The sequence below is a fragment of the Stegastes partitus genome, unplaced genomic scaffold (assembly GCF_000690725.1).
Source record: "Stegastes partitus isolate 25-593 unplaced genomic scaffold, Stegastes_partitus-1.0.2 Scaffold180, whole genome shotgun sequence".
Lineage (NCBI taxonomy): Eukaryota > Metazoa > Chordata > Actinopteri > Pomacentridae > Stegastes > Stegastes partitus.
The window spans coordinates 322,953-343,820 of NW_007577911.1; the positions used below are offsets into that span (position 1 = coordinate 322,953).

Consider the following 20,868-nt stretch of genomic DNA (forward strand, 5'->3'; position numbering starts at 1 on the left):
ATTCACATTGTTGTGTACACTACTTTGGGCTCATTACCATCTTAATGGCGCTATGGTCTCATCATTTGGGCTCCGTTCCACTTCAGCAGACAAGAACAGTATCTGCCAGAATTGTAGGATTCTTTTAATGTGGCTTAGAAATACACAGCAATGTGCTAACCTCTCCTCTCCGAACAAGAAGGGTCTTTCTGCTCCATTTTCTTTGTCCTATTTGTCCACGAGACACTGCATGGAATGTAAAATGTTGGCAAAAGGAATAAAACTGAGTGGGGGAGATCTGAAATCCCTAAAACCATAGCAAATAGTCAGAATCTGTAAAATATTCATCTGGCCTTCAGATAATGACAATAGTCAAATACTTGGTTTGTAGTAATGTTCCTGAAAGCTATTTTAGTACACACAGTCTTTAATGCTATGAGTTAGGGGTTGACCAACATGTTTTTCTCAGGAACAATAACCAGAAAGACTGCCACCCAGAATTTAAAAATATAAAATTACAGTCTTAAAATTTGGAAAAGTACAAATCCCAACTTAAAGTGTCTTTGTGCATTCATGCTTGACAAATTAAACTAGAAGGGGACTCTTCAACATCTATCTGTCAGTGATTGGCTGTAACTTGGGATGTGAACCAATCAGAAGGATGCTTCTCGGCACCACAGAATTATAACTATTGACTGAGAAGGAAATTCATTAATTTTATCTGTAATTGGTTTAAATATACAATTAATTGGAAAAGCTATCTGACTTCAGGCAGATTCTTGGTCGACCACCAGCTTTAGTATGTATGCTGAACCTAATGGTCACAAAATATTGGTCAGCTTGCATGCTTGGTCGGTTGGTTTGTGTTGTCCCACCATCTATCTAGTAAAATAGCTTTTTTTTCCAAATACAAAGAACTTGGTAGCAGTAGAGTATGATCAAGCTTCATTTTTACAATGAGCAGATTGATTATTCATCATTCAGATTCCATCCATCCATTATCTATAAACCGCCTAATCCTCACTAGGGTCGCGGGGGGCTGGAGTCTATCCCAGCTGACTCAGGGTAAAGGCAGGGGACACCTGGACAGGTCACCAGTCTATCACAGGGCTACACTTAGAGAAAGACAACCAAGCACACTCACATTCACACCTACAGACAATTTAGAATCACCAATTAACCTCAAACTCCATGCAGAAAGATCCCGGGACCATGAACTGGGGATCTTCTAGCTGCGATTCAACGGTGCTAACCACCGAGCCACCTTGCAGTTCATATTTCAGATTGAATATCAGTAAATTGTCAAATCTACTTGCATTGATCAGTCTTGTAATAGGAAGTCATGAACTCTGATTTCATTGACCTTAAGTTCCCAAAGAAAGAAATACATGGTCGAACCGACAATAATTATACACAAAACATTTATTAACTACTGCTCCAAACAAACAATAAGACAACAATGGCATAACAAACAACTTAATTGACAGGAATCGTCACTGGAAGCAGTTGGTAGAGCAGCTGATCAGTTTAGAATCACTTTGGAACTGAGAAGCCAATTGTAATTTCTAAATTCACCCTTTTAGCAGAGAGAATGTGATACTGGCATATCGAAGCTGCAAGATCAGCGTGTGACGGGAGAGAGACAGAACTGCAGCAGGATGTGTCACTGTGATGAACTGAGTTGGTTCACACACACAGACAGATGACACCTTTGCATAGCTACGTTAAAAAAGTGTGTCAAAGTAAATATACGAAGAGTAAAAGTTTGTAGTTAGAAAACACTTGTGAAGTTGCTTTATAAAAGTTAACGTATTAAACCTCATATTTAACACAAAAAAAAATCTAAGTACAAATAAAATAACTAAAAACCCATCATGAACGAACAAAGAGCCCAGATGTTTTACAGGGGAAAAACAACCCCCCAAACATTTCAGTAAAACAATGACAAAGCCCCTGTTGTATTCCAGTGACTTTCTTTTATACAGAAAGTGTAGATCAGCATCTGGCCAGTCATGGATGTGTTCAGCCGAAGGACTGGTCCTGAGCTTCACTGTCCAGGAAAGCAAATATCAAATATCTTTAGTTTGAGTTTATTTTTTAAACATATAAATCTAATTGTTGTGTATCTGCTATGACTCCAGATATGAAATCCCACTTAACAGGTGATTAAAAACATATCAAACACATGTTTATTTCATTTAGTTTGGAGATATTCACACATGCATATAGAATGTGGAATTTCAGGATAACTTACGGTAAATTTCAAATAGAACTAAGAACACACGCATGTGCATTCAACAATTAGAAGAATAAGCCTTAAGCATTACGGTTGCTTAGTTCTCTTTGTGATAAAAGAGAAAAGGAATGTCTTTGTGTTTCATATTCATAACCTGGGTTATTGAGTCAAGATTTTGGAGACGTTACTCCAGTTAATGAGTTATTTTTTTTCATATTTTGAGATGGATTAAGTCATTCGTGTATAGAAAGTTCTGGGTGTTGGGAGGAGAAGAAGGTCAGGAGGTCACACTGAAGAATGCAACCTCCTCTTCTCCAGAGAATCTTCAGAATTAGGTCCTGTTGTCTCCAAGAGGGCCGTGTGTGGTCCTTCTGTAACAAACATCTGATATGCAGATGTTGTATTTGGATGAAAGTTTTAGCTTAACTGTCTCTTAAAAAATACAGCCGTGAGAAAGGGTCTCTGGACTCTCTGTGTGTTGCTCTGGGATGCTCCATAATACGCTGCAAATGTGAGGTCTTTGTTTGCTTTTCCTAAACAGTCATCACAATTCATATATCGTCTCACATTATCATAAGGACACTTAGCCGCAGAGGTGTGCTGGATATCACATCATCAGCACACGAGGAAAGTTTCTGCCAGCCCGCTCTGTGTGCCTGTAATTCATGGCGTACATGAAAGCGCGTTGTGTGAAGAGTCCCAGCTAACAGATTTAACAACTTTTCAACATAAAAAAATAGGTTGGGCATAGAAAATTGAAGTGTTCTAGCAGCAACTCACATAATTAAGAAAAACATATGTACAATCGTGACTCGATAATCCAACACTAAATGTAAAACCTTCTTTTATGTCAAATAGCAAGGCTGTCGGATTGTCAAGACCGAGGTTGAGATACAAGGAGGGCTTGATGCTTGAAGGCTCATTTGTTGTTAATATTCATTGTTTATAGTTGTTATATTAACTAGTGTATTGTTAGAACACTATGCATCGCTGGATTTCATGTCTAATTGACCAGTGCACTTGTGCACATTCCGGCCACTTCCACCCTGTCGGAGCGCTCCGACAGGGTGGAAGTGGCCGGAACACACAGGGAGTACTTAGCTGCTGATTCTAGTTTAGTTAGTGGTCATAGTTCTGTTTCCACCATCATCAGTGGCAGCGGCAGTGGGGTGGCCGATACGCTCCACCATTACCATCTGTGTGTACTTCCATAAACACTGAGCACGCTCCCTATGTGTGATGTCGTCGTGTCCTCTTGTGCGCATGCGGGACACTTTTGGGTCGTATGAAGTTCACACAGCAGATCACATACAAGTCGCATTTAATTGGAAATGTGAACAAACTCACACAAAAATCAAACTTCACAAAAAAATCTGAATTAAGCATAAAGTCCTGCAGTGTGAACGTAGCCAATCTGTCTGATTGTTCAGTCAGATAATACGCCGTTATCCTTATTTGTGACATAAAATGTCATGTGGGAGTCGGAATCCAAGGCTGTCGGTATGTTAAGGCTGTTTTTAATGGGTTCTGTTCGTTTTTCCTAAAAACCTGTCAGATAGCAAGGTTTAGGATTGTTAAGGGTCGGATTATCGAGTCATGACTGTAGTTATATACTATACTATGCTATGTAGCTATATTCCAAAAGTACACAAGGAACTTCATCGTGTTTAGTGTTTGAACAGGCCTAAATTAAACTCAAGCTAAATTTAAAAGCTGATAGTTACATAAGAGCCTTTTAGTAATTACATAATTTATTATCCAGATTGTCACAGATTTGTTTAAATAATCAAAGTTCAGACGGATAAACTATCAGAATAGATGTCACTTGATAACTCCACCACGGTGTACACAGTCAGTTTCAATCACCAGAAGACAGGCTACAGTATGATGTAAGGAGAAAAATGCTCTGCAGGATCTTTCACATTAATGTGGGTAGTAGTTTTGAACAACTAACCATCTCACCAAAACACAATGAAAAGGGTGCAAACAAAATCCTTCTCACTTCTATGGAGGAGCAGAGCTGTTTTCATGCAACACAACTGATCACAAATCTATCAGGCAGGCTGTAGGTTGTCCTCGTGTGTCCCTGTAACGGGAGGAAAGTTTTAGCACTGTTGCAGGGACAACGGTTTCTACAACGTTCAGGCTTTAACGCACAGCATCAGCTTAATGTTATTTCACTGTGTAATTTACAGACAAACAGAAGAGGAGATCGATAGAGGCTGATATAGATGTATACAGACACATTGGTGGAATGTTACACCTGCATACATTCAGATGAGAAACCTGCACATTACTTTGGTTCTTGTGAAAAAAAAAAAAAAGATTGATTTAGACTTGCTAATAATTTCCCAATATGCCCGAATGAGATCCAAAATTCCTTTGAATCTGCCCTTGCAGCATTCAACAGCAGTTTGTCAGGACTTCCCATTTCTCTTCCTGATTACAGATGCTGTAAAAGTTTGTTTGCAGGTTAGAAAGGAGAAACAGGGCTTCCAGATATGCAACTAACAGGTTTATAGGACAAAAAGGTAAAATCCTTATTTTGTGTTCTTTCCTGTTTGGGTGAATATATAAAAAGCAATTACTTATTCATCATCATTTCCATCAGTGGATTTTATTTACTTAAATAGACCCGAGTAGATACAAGTCTGTAAAAACGTGCCTGCACTGCTTTTTGTATCAGCACAATATGTGTGTGGAGAGTGTGTTGCTTTGTATGAATGTCTACATTTGGCATTGTTCACAGTTAACACTTGCAAAAATGTAAAAGACATGAGATTGAAGTGATCTTGACCTTTAATCGTTAAAAACTAATTAGTTCATTCTTGAGTCTAAGCAAACATTTGCGCCAACTTTAAAGAAATGTGTAATCCGCGTTCATGAGACTGGACAGACAGTCAGCCCAAACGCACAACGTCTCCAGCCACAGCTGATTCATTTTGTTGATTTTTGAAGTGACAAGACGTAAATCTACTGCATCAAACTTTTACTATAACTTTTTTGTGACCACAGCAACCGCACTGACCTTCAAAATTGCTTTTAAGGAAACCTGTGGGTGACATTACAGAGGGGTTGCCCACCTTCCACATCCAGTCTATGATGTGGATCCATATCATGCCTAATCTATGATATGGACTGTGAAAGTGACAGCTGTGCAATTGCAGCAAAGTCAGATGCAGCAAAAGATGTAATCAGCGCGCTTCAAACAGGCATACCACTGTTTACCTCAACAAAAGGGTGTCAGAATCCAGATTAGAGAGATTATCTAAAAACACAACAATGGCAGAGTATTAACACACTCATGTAGAAGTGTTTTCTTCATGGGATTTTTCCATCCCCTCTATTTTCCTCTCACAGCACAGGACTCACCATGCCCCCAAAAGCATTACATAACATGGCTATGGAATGAAAACTGCATATCATTAGGCTGTGCACATTTATTATTAACAGCTAAATCCTTAAGGTAGAAGAGTTTGATACAATATTCACAATGCCATGTAGGATCTCATGACAGCAGCACAGAGGAGGGGCGTGCTTCTGGCTTTTGCAGAGGTCAGTGTGACTGGAGGATCACGAAGACTACTTACAGGGTTTAGCAATCTCTTTTTATACAACAGCTTTGTCTCGTGACGCCTGTATCACTGGAAAGGCGTGGATATGTTTCAAAGATGGAAGGACACCTAACCTTAGGTTGGCATTGCGTGGGCTGAAGTCAAATTATATAATGCACATTAACGATGCTGACATATACTTCTCCAGTTCCATTCCACAGTACAGTATGTAACATGGTGCAGTCACAGTGTGGCGATGCTGCTATAAAAATTCATTTGATGGCAATCTGACACAAATTAGAAGCAGTTAACTATTTACCTGAGAAGTATATATATATAGATATTATATATACACTAGTTATCTTTTGATTTTGACTTTTGCAGTGCCACATAGTAATATATTCTCCTCATGAAACGCACAAAGTAGGGAGTATACTGTATGGCAATTAAAGAAAATAAATTGTCATTCTCCAAATTATTGGCTGCTTCTACAAAGCGTAGATGTTTTAACATCCACCTTGATTATATCTGCAGCCATGGCCATTATGACAGTCTTTTTTTCACACAGCAAGTGCATCAAAATATCACATGGCTACATCTAACATTTGGTTGCAACAGTCATCACACACATGCACTGTATCTCTAAAGGAAGGAGGAACTCTCGGTTAGATTGGCATCCTGTGTTTGTCTCTACTCCAGTGATTCCTGGGAAAGGCTTTAACCCATGAGCTGAAAATAGCTGTGTCTGACAGCAATGCTATGACAGTGATACTGAACCAAAACAGTAGTGTTGCCGTCAACAAAAAATAAAATTGTAAGCTTAAGGAGAGTTATAACGGCAAAGAAGTCCACATGGGTAATTAATGATATGACATTCCATCTATTGTTAGCATAACAACAGCTACGCCACCACACTCACAGGATGAAATACATGTTTCCAACCTGGGCTTAATACAAGTATTGCGCCCAAACCTATGGAACTTTTCACTGCCGCCACAAGAGACAATAGCTTGTCTTGAATTCCAAAGACTGATTTGGTTCAATTGCTCCAAACACATAAATGCGGTCACCTGTAGCATGCTGAGTATACTGTAACTGGAGCACACACAAAGACTTTACTTATTTAAGTGACTTACACCAAGAGCTACAAAGGCTGCAAAACCATTACTGGAGTAGAAATCAGAATTGGAATTTGTAAAAGGAAGACTTAAATACATAGCTGTAAACACACAATTATATTGGGGTCATACCAACTCAAGGTGGTAAAATCCATCCATCCATCCATTATCTATACACCGCTTAATCCTCACTAGGCTCGAAGGCAGGGGACACCCTGGACAGGTCACCAGTCTATCACAGGGCTACACTTACAGACAGACAACCAAGCACACTCACATTCACACCTACAGACAATTTAGAATCACCAATTAACCTCAACATGTTTTCGGACTTTGTGGGAGGAAGCAGGAGAACCCGGAGAGAACCCACGCTGCACGGGGAGAACATGCAAACTCCACGCAGAAAGATCCCAGTGTCCTCACCGGGACGCGAACCGGCGACCTTCTAGCTGCAAGGCAACAGTGCTAACCACCGCTCCACCTTGCAGCAGCTCTGGTAAAATCCAGGGAAATTAGTTTTCAAATGTTAGTTGAAAATGTAGCAAAGAGTAGTTTGGATGCTTCTCTTGTCTGTACTTGTTCCATCAGACTATTATATACGTGACATGCTGATTACAACCAGTCAAACAGCACAGAACTCCAGACAGTACGGTTCTAGTGCTGTATTTTATCTAATCTCTTTCAATTGCAGCTGGAGAGTTACTGCAGTTAATGCCTTACAGTGACTACACCTCGGTTAAATTAAAAAGCACCTGCATAGGCTTCTTTTTAAAAAGATATTGTTAACTGGCTAATTGTGTTACAACCACTGTGGCTTGACCATATCTTCAAAACCCAACACATGAAGCGCACATGCAGACATGACCTCTGTGACGACACAAAGAGTGCAGCTTTTTAACGAAGTCATCGTTTCATGACATGCTGAGTTAAAAGACGTGGTCATCTACAGAATATAGGTTTGAAACGAGAAAAGCTAGACTTCCATTGACAAACTGTTGTTGCAACTTTAACGTTAAAACAATTTCTTCAGTCTGTGCAAGGCACTCAGAGTGAAGGACAGCACACTACAGCTTACAGACTCACTGATGGTTTTTATCCAAAGGCCAGTGGAAATACTTCACAATGACTCTCAGTGACTCAACACTCCAGTTGACTAAAAGGTCCTATCACATGCGTTCTACAACACTGCAAGGAAATGGGAGGTATAGGACAGTTGGTTTTCTGTCTTTCTGAATGTAGACAATGCCTGTACATAGACCACAACCTACTCAATGGAGACTTTCAGCATAAGTGACTAGGAGAGCTCTGACAGTTTTATTTATAAGGCTCATTTCACCAAGTCAGTTGACTTCAGTGTGCTGTAAATAGTAGGAAAGTTACTTCCATAGAAGTACCCTATTCTCTGTTATTTTTCCTGTTGGTACTTGCATGCATTAGATAATATCAGAACAATATCATTAATATTACAATTACTTGTAATGACAAGAAAACATTCAAGATGTTGCTTTTCGCACAACTAATAAACAGGACAGTCAATGGCCGACTCTTTCAACATAATGCAGCTCAACGTGATCGAACATGCTATTAGCTTTACCCATATTTTGACAAATCAACATTTGGACCAGGTGATGCCACGACTATTAGCTATTACAATTCATCATCTGGGTCCTGCTGATGGATTGAAATATTTCAGTCCAGACCAAAGTATCCAAACCACCATCCAAAAGACTGCACAACTCTAACTTGTATTGGCATTTCCACAGCCACAACATTAGCACAGCCATATGGAATCTCACAGCCAGCTCAAATGAGAAAACTGCATTAACATCATCACGGCTTGGTGCGTGAAGCCATTTGTTTATATGTCAAACAGTCTATCATGTTAACATTTTAACTAAAACACAATCAGCTCACAGAAACATACCTGCAGTTCCTGTACTGCACTTAAGCAGAACAATAAATGCATCGTGCTACTTGTTGTCTAGTGCTGTTGCTTAAGTCACGTGGAAGCCAGTCACAATCAAATGAAAAGTACATGAGGTAATAAACAACTAACACACAGTAATATCTGCATAAAAGAAATAATAAATATGTAAGAGAAAAGATTCAGAAAAGCAGAATGTTGCAATGAGTAAAGGGTGGTTTCCAAGGATGCAGTGATCCGTTACACAATGACTGATGACAAAGGGAATAGGAAATCCTACAGGTCCGCAGCTCGCACAAAGATTCTATCATAACGATGCAACAATATTTTGCTTGCAATGTTAGCCAAGTGCAGTAAACAGAATCCAGAAGTGCCAATATGCTGTGTGAGCACAGGGCTGCAGCAAAACCACCAGCTGGCTGACAGAAGTTCAACCCAACTTCTGCTGCCATATCTTAACAGACAGACGCCCGTGCTATCCGTAGTGTTGCTGACTGACACAAACTGTTGTCAGAGAGAAAAAAAAATGAATCATTCTGTCACACACATACACACTCAAGACTAAACCTGACAAATCACTCTTTCAGGAGATAACAGACCACAGAACATAAATGCTAAAAAGCATACAGCTGCAACAGAGACAAATATTTTATTCAACTCTTCACTTCAAACTTACAGGGTGATGAACACCATCAGGACTGTAAAGACATGGATGTACATGCAAACATTCAGAAATAGCCAACACGTAGACAGACCTTTTTTCCTCCTGCTTCACTGCATACCTCATTCTCCCACAGTGCTCATTCTCTCTGTCTCAGTCCATGTCTCCCTCTTATCCCCTCTCCGTTCCAATGAATCATTCATCCGTGCTGTGGATCTTACCTTAGTAGTGACAATGCAAAGACAATCCATGCCTGTCAGAGAAAAAGGAGCTCTCAACCTCTGCTTAAATTCATCACCACTAATATCACTATTGGAGGAAGAAAAAAAAACAAAAACACGGGAAGCTGGAGAAAAAGATATCAGTATGAACAAACGATGGAGAACAGGGTGAAGGGAAGAGAATGCATACACGCAGACCCAAACACTCGCACACATACACTCCCTGGTGAGAGAGAGAAGCCACAGTGAACAGACGTTACTGCATGTGGGCCCCTTGTGAGCAGTGAGATGCCTCCTCCACAGCGCTGAAGGCAATCAGGATTCCTAACACCATCTCAGAGCACAGCGCACGTCATCAGCCAGCAAGCACACACACATACACGCACACACACACACACAAAAAAAAAAACGCTTAGCAGCTGGTCTCCTCCAATAACCCAAAATCATTCCTTAGCTTCTCTTTCTCTCTCATTCACCCTCTGTCTCCCGTTAATCTTCTCCTCCTCTCTCTTTCTCATGTCTCCAGCGACTAAGCGTTATGGGATAGGAGAGAGAGAGCGAGAGAAGAGAGCGAAGGATGAGAGCATGAGCTCAGCGGAATGAATCAGGTTCTCACGTTCTCTGTCTCACTGACTATTAGCTGCTGTGGCAGACTGCTGGAACTTAACAGCAACACGCTGTCTTAAATTTCATCTGCAACTCAGTGGCAGCAGCGCATTTAACTGTCTTCGTGACAGACCTTTGACAGTGTGTGACGTTGACCAATATGGTATTTGCAGGAGGCAGGAACCTGGAATTGGGGCTAAAACCAGTAATAGTAATAATATCCATCTATGCCAAAAATACAAATTGCTCAAAAATCCAAACTGTTTGTGCTTTTGAAATGTAAGGCTTTGTTGTTTTCTTTTTTTTGTTGTTTTGGACAGTTGAATAAACAAAACAAGACATTTGATGTCTTCTTTGATTTAGGGCGACTGTGATTGGCATTTTTGTATTGTGTGCAGATCAAACAATTCATCAAGAGAACAATGTGCAGCCAACATGTCCATTATATAATATCTAAGCACACTCACATTCACACCTACGGACAATTTAGAATCACCAATTAACCTCAGCATGTTTTTGGACTAGGTGGGAGGAAGCCGGAGAACCCGCAGAGAACCCACAAACATGCAAACTCCACGCAGAAAGATCCCGGGTGTCCTCACTGGGACGCGAACCAGCGACCTTCTAGCTGCAAGGCAACGGTGCAAACCACCAAACCACCTTACAGCCCTATTTAATGGCTTGTACAATTTTAAAAACTGATGAAAAACCTTTGCTGAGAACAATGATTTTTTTTGGCCAGATGTTGAACACTTGAAAGCACAACTCAACACCTTGTGAGTGCAATGCAGTCCAGTCCGATCCAGTGAAAACCTGACAGCAAGCTCAGAGTTCACTGCCATCCACAACTCCAGTTTCAACTGCAGGTCTCCAGATGTGTATTGTCACTACAAAGTGACAGAACCACTTGTGCATCAACAAAATGTGAAAGCTGCATCTACAATTACTTCATGAGACACTAGAAGTTCTATCAAAATACCACATTAAATTGGTGTCAAAAGTCCCCACAAGCAGAAGCAGCTAAATCTAGACTAATGCTCGCAGATACATGAGAGGTTACAAGAATGATTCTGTAAAAGCATGAAAAGTTCTCTTTTCAAATGCAACACAAGTCAAGTCTCAGTGCTCCTAACTGAGTAACATACATCTCAAACAGCCTGAAGGTATTAGTATTACATTTAATCAGGACAAAACACAAATATATAGTTGAATTCTTAGATAAAGGCTTTACTTACAGAACGTCAGAGAAATGTGAATCTTATAAATGACTACAATAATTTTACATGATATTGCTAACATAACATTCACATAACATTTGATGTAGTCTTTTTTATTTTATCTGTTATCTGTCAGTGTTACTAGAAAACAGAACAATTATCACCCAAACATATACGTTAGCTGCAGCTACTGAACACAAAGAACAACAACAAGCCCCATTTTGGTTGTTTCTGTTGAATTCAAAATGGACTAACAAGTTTTAAATTCATGCTTAATTGTTCAATGTTGAATTCACACATGAATATGAAAAGCACAAATGAGAAACAGATTGTTCTGAGCAAGACGCCTGTATCTATTTTGCAAGTACATGATACGGCAGAATGAGACTATATTACTGTGCTTAAGTAAAATACAGGCGACAACACAGCAACCTAGGTGTTCTGCCTCACTCTCTTAGTGCTGTATTACAAATCAATAACCTGTCCAGGTTAACTATGCTCACTCTGATGTCTCTAACGTTTCCCCTTCTAGGAACAACAGCCAATTTCCCTCCCATAAACAAGTACCTGTCTGCTGGAGCCATCCTGGTGAAGAGGTGTGTTGCAGATTTTGACTTTGATTACTGCCTTCATTTGTGGACGAAGCAGCACCCATACACTCCCGACCTCCCGTTGTTCCTACTGAGCACATTTACCAGCTCAGACTCACTCTGCCAGAGCAACAGGGCTAATCTTTTCAGGTGGTGCAGCTCAGGCAGCTTCGACTTATTGCATTAGGGAGAAGGAATGCTTTAACCTCCTTTGTTAGGGCTACCACTCATATATACGGTGTAGGTGTGACAAATTTGGATTTGTCTATGTATGTAACAGCACTGACGGCGCAAACAGCTTGCTTGACTGATTTACACAACATGTTGACCTTGAAGCTGGCCTGCAGTTTAACTAAATATATGTTGCATGACATAGCAAATAAAAAGGTCTTCATGCATAGATTCACTGATGACATTATTTATTTCAGTACATAGCAAGTAGAAAGTATGCCTGGCTCCCTTTTTAATGTAAATGTTGTGTTGTTTACAACATAAATGCAACCTATTGTCAATTTATTTCTTCATTTCTGATTTCTTTTTAATAGTATGTTGGGCTGGAAAAGCCAAAACATACAGCAGCAAGCACTTCAACATGTTGACTCAAAGGAACATTCCTCATATAGTGATTAAAATACAATTCTATGATGCACGTTATAAACTAAATACTTACAATGAAATTCACTGTAGTCACACGTAAAATATCTCATTTACATATTAAATTAAAAAACTTTACAGTTCCTAATCATTAAACATCACTACTCCCAAGAAAACCAAAAAAATAAATGAATTGTTATCTATAGCTAGACTGGCTGTTCCCTGCTCTCACACACTGAGAGATAGTATAGCTTATGTCACATCAGTGATGTCCAAAGGGCTGTAATAACTGCCACTACAGTCTCTATTCTGGTCTCATGCCCTCAAACCACATCTCCCTTCCTTGCACCAACATAATCTCATTTACGTTTGTGAGCTTATTGTTGTTGGGATTATGGAGCTGCAAATTGCTTCTTGAGGAACCAAGTGTTGTTTTGTTGGGGGAAGATGTGTTGAGCTTTGTTACACAGCAAGTGATGAGTGAGAAGAAATCACAATTTTACAACAGAATGAAGTGAACCAACAGATACACAGCTGGTGACTTAATGTGATGTATAGTAAAATGAATTAAAAAGATCCCATGCATCTAATGTAGACATGCACTACTACACTGTAAACACATAGACAGAATGCATTTGATTCTGGAGAGAACTTACCTCAGAGGTATTGGAGCTGCTCTCTCGTTGCTCTCCCCCACTGGGTTCTGAGCTGCTCTGCTCCCTCTGCTGGGAACAACAAACAGGTGCATAAGTAACTCTGAACAGCCACACTGTAAAAAACTCCAGCAGACTAGCCTGAAGGTAGCTGGTGGTACAACAGAGTCAGTATTTAGGTAATAAGTATCTTAAAGCCTGATTATACTGAAAAAAAAAAAAATCCTTTGCTGAGCTCAAAGATCTGAGATGTTTTCTATGTACACAAAAGGCCTATTACTCTCAAATGTCTAAATAATCATGTGTCACTACTGTTCTCTGAATTAGCCACCCCAGAACCCCACTCACAGAGCGACCAAACTTGTCCCAAGATACAAGACTTCATTCTGTCATTCTGTCAGTCTGCTCTTTCTGTGGGCTATGGAACTCTCTACCCACTAATCTAAAATTAGAGATCAACAGTAATGCTTTTAATAAAGGACTCAAACAATGGCTAAAATCAAAACAACAGTGCTGAGATGAATAGTTTTAACTGGGATTTTATGCCCGATATTGGCACAAAAATGTAACATCTGTCAATATAATTGTTTTTTTGCCTATAATGAAAACTGATAAAACAATGGCTGCATTTCGACTTAATTTACCGGCGTGTAAATGATGACATCATCAAACTGCGGCGTGAAGTGTGTAAACAAGTGTGGCTGCAGTAAGAAGCTTGCTCACGCTGTGCCTGACTAACAACAGGACAGGAAATATGTGTTGATACTCGGGCTGGACCTGAATATTCGGACGTTGTGGTGACATCCTGATATTAATTTTGAGATCCGAATGTTAGTCCACTCCTCGTTAATGGCTCATTAAAAACCGGACCAAAAACAAAAGTGCTGTGTTTATATTTTTGTTCAGTGTGGTTTTTTATGCACAATAACAGCATGTAGTTGTAAGAGTTATGCAAGAATTGGCGCTGACTGATAGCTTGAGTCATCACTGGCTGGTCAGTCTGTCTGTTGCACTGAAAAGTCTTTAATTAGACGCTTAGATAGTGTAAGCCTTGATGTGCCAATGGCAGCTAAAAAAACAAATCATAGATGTACTACAAACCCATAGCACATTACACACAAATTTGCTTCATCTGTTCACATGATTGTAGGAACAAGGCCTTGTTGCTTAAAGGTCCCATGTTTTAAAAAAAATCTATTCAAATCAAAAAATGTATTGTGTTTTGCGAACTCTGAGGTGTAAAATAAAAGGTGTGAAAACAGGAAGTCGCTTTTCTCCAGACACCCGAGCTCAGTTTTCACATTGAAAATGGGTAACACATAGTCATAAAGCTAAGAATTGCTATGATCCCATCCCCTCACTGCTCGCTTCTTTCCAGGTCAACCATTTGATTTTAGCAGCTGCCTCACAGTTTGTCAGTTTCTTCTCTTTGCTCTTCTACGAACTAACTCTAAAATGTCTCAGCCTGGAAGAAAGCACCTAAAATGTTTACATGCTGGCCGTAAGAATGAACACAAGAACATTCATGCAACCTCAGCATCAAAAGAACTGAGGACCTAATTAATTACTGGTGCTCTATACGGCTCTATAATGCCATCCAAAATGACGAGAGTAGTTTTGAGGTGCAATCAGGAATCAGAGGACAAGGACATTTTGTAGAGGAGAACTATCTGTAGGACTGCCACAACATAAACTACCATAAACATGGATGAACACTGGGAATAAAACAGAACTCAGTACTTTATTTTTATATATATACTGTTCTGGGGCTGGAAGATGTTGGTTAGCACTGTCGCCTCACAGCTAAAAGGTCCTGGGTTTGAATCTCAGCCTGGGATCTTTTTTGTGTGGCGTTTACATGTTCTCCCCTTGCACCATGGGTTCTCTCCGGGTTCTCTGGCTTCCTCCCACACAGTCCAAAAACATGTTGAGGTTAATTGGTGATTCTAAATTGTCCGTAGGTGTGAATGTGAGTGTGCTTGGTTGTCTGTCTCTAAGTGTAGCCCTGTGATAGACTGGTGACCTGTCCAGGATGTATCCTGCCTTCACCCCTAGTCAGATGGAACAGGCTCCTGTGCGACCGTGCAAAGAATAAAGTGGAGTATAGAATATGGATGGATGGTTGGATATTGTTATGGGGCTACATAAGCAATCAACCCTGCAAATGAACCCTTTGATGTTTGGTATATTTTTTTAAGACGATGAGAGAACAAATACAGAAATTCTGCTCCCAGCAAGTGCAAACGTTGCAATATTTCCTGAAAAGCTTAATAAAACATAATAAATTTGAATCGGAGGCCTCCTACAACAACTTCTAATATATTATATATCTATTTATATATTTATATTTCAATGTAATTTTTTTTTATTTTAAATTTGGGCTTTGCAGGATTAATGTATCATTTATACATAATCGCTAAATAATGATTTATTGTTGTGTGTGATTTTACTAAAGCTGTCTGTAGTTTAATCATTATCTATCAAAATGCGTTATGTAGTTTTAAATCTGAATGTATTTTCACTGTTTACCATTCTTTGCAGACATTTGATTCCACTATATAAAGCACTTCAAACTCAAACCCAGTCACTGCTCTGGTTGCAGGCAGCTTTTGCCAGCAGCCTCAATGATAATGTGATACTTGGGCATGTACTAGCCCGCTTCATCATGTTCATGAGGAAAGTGCAGATTGTTCAGTTAAGAAGCATAAGTGTGACTCCAGACCTCCATCTAAACATAGCTTCACATCAGGAAAAGTATTTGGAAAAAAAAAAAAAGATGATAGAATTTGGTTTTGTTTTGCTATTTTGACAATTTCATTGCAAGGCAGTGGAGGATATGAAAAAAAAGCTACAAAAAACAGTAGTGAATGATTGTTTGGTAAAGTAGCAGCAGTAGGTAGACATCTGGAAAAGGCAGGCAGGTATGTCTGACGTAGTTGCCCTGACTGTTGGCTGACAGTGAAATAATTCCACATTTTCTTTGTGCATCTGCTTTGTGAACAATCTATGGAGAATCCACAAGAGCTCTTGTATTTGCCGCCATGCTTCTTGTTTTGTTCTCATGAAAGCTGCAGTGTGCTTATGAGAGGAAATGTGCCTGCAGGGAATGAAAACAGAGCGCAGCACATACACACTGGCCCACTGTCGCACATCAACACAACTCACAGGAAATACGACTTCTATTAAAACACTGTTATTCTTTAAGTACTTTAGGTACTAATTAAATAAGCTATAGTCCCATTTTTAATTGTAAGGTATTGCAGTACCTTTCTGGTGTTGGAATACTGGGCAACACAAGTATCTGCATTTCACATGGGGCCCTACTGCATGCTGGGAGTCAGTCTTGTTTATACTGTGTCTTGTATTTGTTACAGCCATTAATCTGTCTAAACATGACTCATGTCAGTCCTTTGCTGATAAACCACTGAAATATTGGCAACATCTCATTCAGTTTTTTACAACTTTTTAACGCTGGACCTTGTGGACAGGTTCCACGAGGTAAGGGAGGGAGATACAGTTAAGACCCCAGCAGGACTCAAATCATAAATTAATGCACATTTAACAAAGGCACCTTTTGTCAAACTTGGTAACTCCTACGAGGGCCAACAAATATGAATTAAATTTTGCTCAACAAACCTAATGTCTTGATTACTTCAGCATTTTTGTTTCACCGAAAAATCTAAAATACCCCTCTGTATATAAAATGAGTTTACATGCTCTCATGAACCTTTTGGACCATTTTAATTATTTGGATGAGGTCTTCTGCCATCTGATTACTTGGCATTACATTTGCATAATCCAGAGAGGGCTGATTGTGGTAACAGAAGAGGGGATATAACAGCAGTGTACTGATGACCTCATGGTGGGGTCATTGTTCTCTAGGGACTCTTCTAATCCCATTCACTTATCCCTATCCTGGTACTACTCGATGACCTTAGCAAAGTAGTTCAGAAGCTCCTGCCGTTACAGAGGGGCTATTTTAAAAGCTATAAAGACCTTTCACACTTAATCTCTTCGGAAATATTTGTGTCCCTTATAGCCAATTCTTCACTGTTACGACAAAAAAAGGCAGGTGTGACGCACGAGGGTTGACAGCATCGACAAATAGGATTACAAGTGGATTTTCAGACTGGGTGGTCCGATTCCAAGTCAAACATGTTATTAGTGACACACTGGGTGTGCAAAGACACATGGCTCTTTGACACTGGTCAAGAGTCCCTTTTAACCAATAAGCAAAAGCAGAAACTGTATCATACAGGAATTAGCATAATCCATTTTAGGTTGTACTAACGATACAAGGTACTGACCTACATTTCAACTGAAATGCTTTTATGTCACGATCTTATGGGATTGCTGTAACCACACAGTAAGTAACTGCAGAAATAATGTAAGTGTACAAAATATTTGAGAGAACAAAACGACCGTTCATCACTCTGTCAGCTTGTTATTGATGATATCAATGTTAATTCAAATGCTAAAGGTATGTTTTGATTATCCATGAATCTAATAGTGTAGATCAAATGAATGCAGAACTTTAACATCGGCTGGAAATCACAATATGGTGGAAATGAGCTGCTTGGTGGAGGTCTGCGCTCTCCAAGTGCTTTTCAAGTTTCGTGTTGTTGATGTTTGATGTTAACATTGACATTGACACTGATGAAGATATTTTCTTCTCCAGTGACCAATAAGAATTTTGGTTAACTGTGCCTACATACATGTCAGACAGCCCTCTCCTCTACCCATTGATCTGTCAGCTGTTCTGGAGGTTGACCATGACCTCGCTCCTGTCTCCAAAGTAAGCATCAAGCCTTATCCAATTTATACAGCCTGTCCAGACCCAAACACACCAGCATGGACTCCAGAACTCATTGGTAGCAGGAGTCATTTTGACCATCTATCCCCCCTAGTGGGTGCTGGTTTCTGTCTTCAACACATCCCTCTGATGTTCAGCAGCTGTCTGACCCTGGTCTGCATGCTGGGATCCACTGGGCTGGTATACTTCAGTGGGAACAGTTTGCATTATAATCATTACACTAGTATGCAGTATAAACTTGTTGAGTATGTATACGTTAGTAGACGATTTGAAACCAAGAAAACGCTGAGAAAATCGCCACAGCTTCTCCATACAGTGCCACTGTGCGTCTTTCATCACCATGGAAACGGAGAGAGAAGCTGTTCTGAGATCGCTCTGAAAGTGAGCCCAACGATATCGTTCATAGCTATTACCATTTTTTTGTGATAAAATATTAGTGCTTTTACTGTGTTTGGGCTACATGTTCATCATTACTTTCATTTATCTGTAAACGAATACAACTCTGAAAAGAAGGACACAAGCAGGAAAATGGCGACCGGAAGATGTACTGTGATCGCAGCGATGGATAACCTGACGATTGTAACTGAGAGGCCAGCGGTGGGGAATGTATCTGTAGCTTTGTGCAGCGTTTAGCTAGCTCATCGAGGCTGGTTAGATTAGCAAGAAATATTTCAGAGCAAGAAAACCTGCCAACATTTCCAGGTAATTTATAAGTGCATAGTGAGACACAGAGCAAGGTTTGAAATAGAATTGAAAATTCCAAAAGTCTGGACCAAACAGGTTGAGTGTGAAAGGGCCCAAAAAAGCTTTAACCCCTACAGCAAGCATTCCTGCTGATTCACATTTTGCTGCTTTTACTGCTGCTGCTACCTGTTTTCATTCATTCACTGGGAAGACAGATGTAATTCTTAAGTGCAGGTACATGTGAGGTTTTGCTGGGCTGATACACTGTGTCTGAGACTCACCTCCTCCACTGGACAGGCAGAGTTTTGTATAGACACACTCTTTTCCCACTTGTCGGCCATGTGGTTGACCTCCTCCAGCTTTTGCTCGCAGCTCTTCTGTGTGTTTAACAGTGTTACTTCATAGAACTCCTGGATATCTGTGGACATACAGATATTACATGACTTAAGGGCTGTTAAAAGTTCATCACTTGTGACATGTTTCCCAACAAACTGTCCATACACAGCCATCAACAATCAAGATATGCTTTAAACGTGAATAGTGCAAGACTTGGTAAATCTGACTGAAAGATGCATGATTTTATCTTAAACCATTAGAGGCTTTAGATTTACAGCCTCTGATTTGACAGTACAGTCATGACTTGACAATCTGACCCTTAACAATCCGAAAACCTTGCTATCCGACAGGGTTTCAAGAAAAACGAACAGAACCCATGAAAAACAGCCTTAACAGACCGACAGCCTTGGATTTAACTCTGACATGACATTTTATGTCACTAATAAGGATAACGGCGTATTATCTGACTGAACAATCCCACAGATTGGCTACGTTCAGACTGCAGGACTTAATGCTCAATTCAGATTTTTCGGCGAGTTCGTTCACATTTCCAGTTAAATGCGACTTGTATGTGATCTGCTGTGTGAACTTCACACAACCCAAAAGTGTCCCGCATGCACAGAAGAGAACACAACGACGTCAAACGCAGCGAGCATGCTCAGTGTTTGCAGAAGTAAACACGGATGGTAACGGTGGAGCACAACTGCCACTCCCCACCTTTACTCCTCTTTTACAGCAAACTAAATAATTTATGGTCGTACAATGCAAACAAATAATCAGTTAATAAAGAAAATAATTGAAAGATTAATCAATACTGAAAGTAATTGCTACTTCCAGCCCTTCTTCTTCCACTTGTTGCCCGTTGAGTCCAATGGTTCAAAAAACACGATCTCATTCTGTTTGAGAGAATTTTTGACTCGGATGAAAAACTGACCACATAAACAGATTCACATGTAGCATCTTCTTTTAAATCGCTTCTTAAAACCACTTTTATAGATTCGCTTTCCAGTGATGTTCTCTTTTAGATTTTCGCCTGTTTCTTTTCCCCTTTTATACTGGTTCTGCCTGCTGTCCTTCTCTCTTTTCTCTTTCTTAATGTACTTTTATCATACTTTTATCTTCAGCTTTTATCTTCATTCCCCTCTGTGATGTCGTCTTTTTAATCAGTTGTACTAGTACACCTTTCAGTAGTGACCCAGCCTGCTCTTTTCCATTTTTATTGTGTGTATTTTTATATTTATTGAGTGTTTGCCTGCACTTTTTCTTGTTTTCCTGTTACCTTGTCTCTGTGTGTCTTATTTCTTTATTATGTAAAAGCACTTTGCAAATTCTGTTCTTAAAAAGTGCTATACAAATAAAGTTTATTATTTATTATTGTGACTATGTTAATAAATAGTTAGAACTGGTGGCAACAGACTTGCTGAAAAACCAAAGCCTTCTAGTATAATATAGACTTCATGCAACAACAGTTCCATAAAATACATTTTTGTAAACAACAGGTTGGGTTGGTCGTGGTGTAATTAAGTGTAGCTAACTGTACCAAAATGACATCACATACTGAGAAATATTCGCAACCACGCTGTAGTTTTACAGATCAGTTAACGTGACCTGTGTTGACACTGTACAATGCATTTATGAGGGTATTTCAGATGATGAAGTTGACATTAACACCCCAACAGTTT

At 39.7% G+C, this 20,868-nt stretch overlaps 1 protein-coding gene across 1 annotated transcript in view; it reads right to left on the reverse strand.

Moving 5' to 3' along the window:
- Positions 1–20,868, reverse strand: part of LOC103356040 (disks large homolog 1-like) — a 77,318-nt gene that overhangs the window by 33,062 nt on the left and 23,388 nt on the right. Inside the window, exons 3-4 of the mRNA XM_008280084.1 lie at positions 19,132–19,268; positions 13,357–13,425 (exon numbers count right to left, since the gene is read on the reverse strand). Of these exons, the coding sequence (XP_008278306.1) occupies positions 13,357–13,425; positions 19,132–19,268 (206 nt within the window). The remainder of the gene's footprint in view (positions 1–13,356; positions 13,426–19,131; positions 19,269–20,868) is intronic.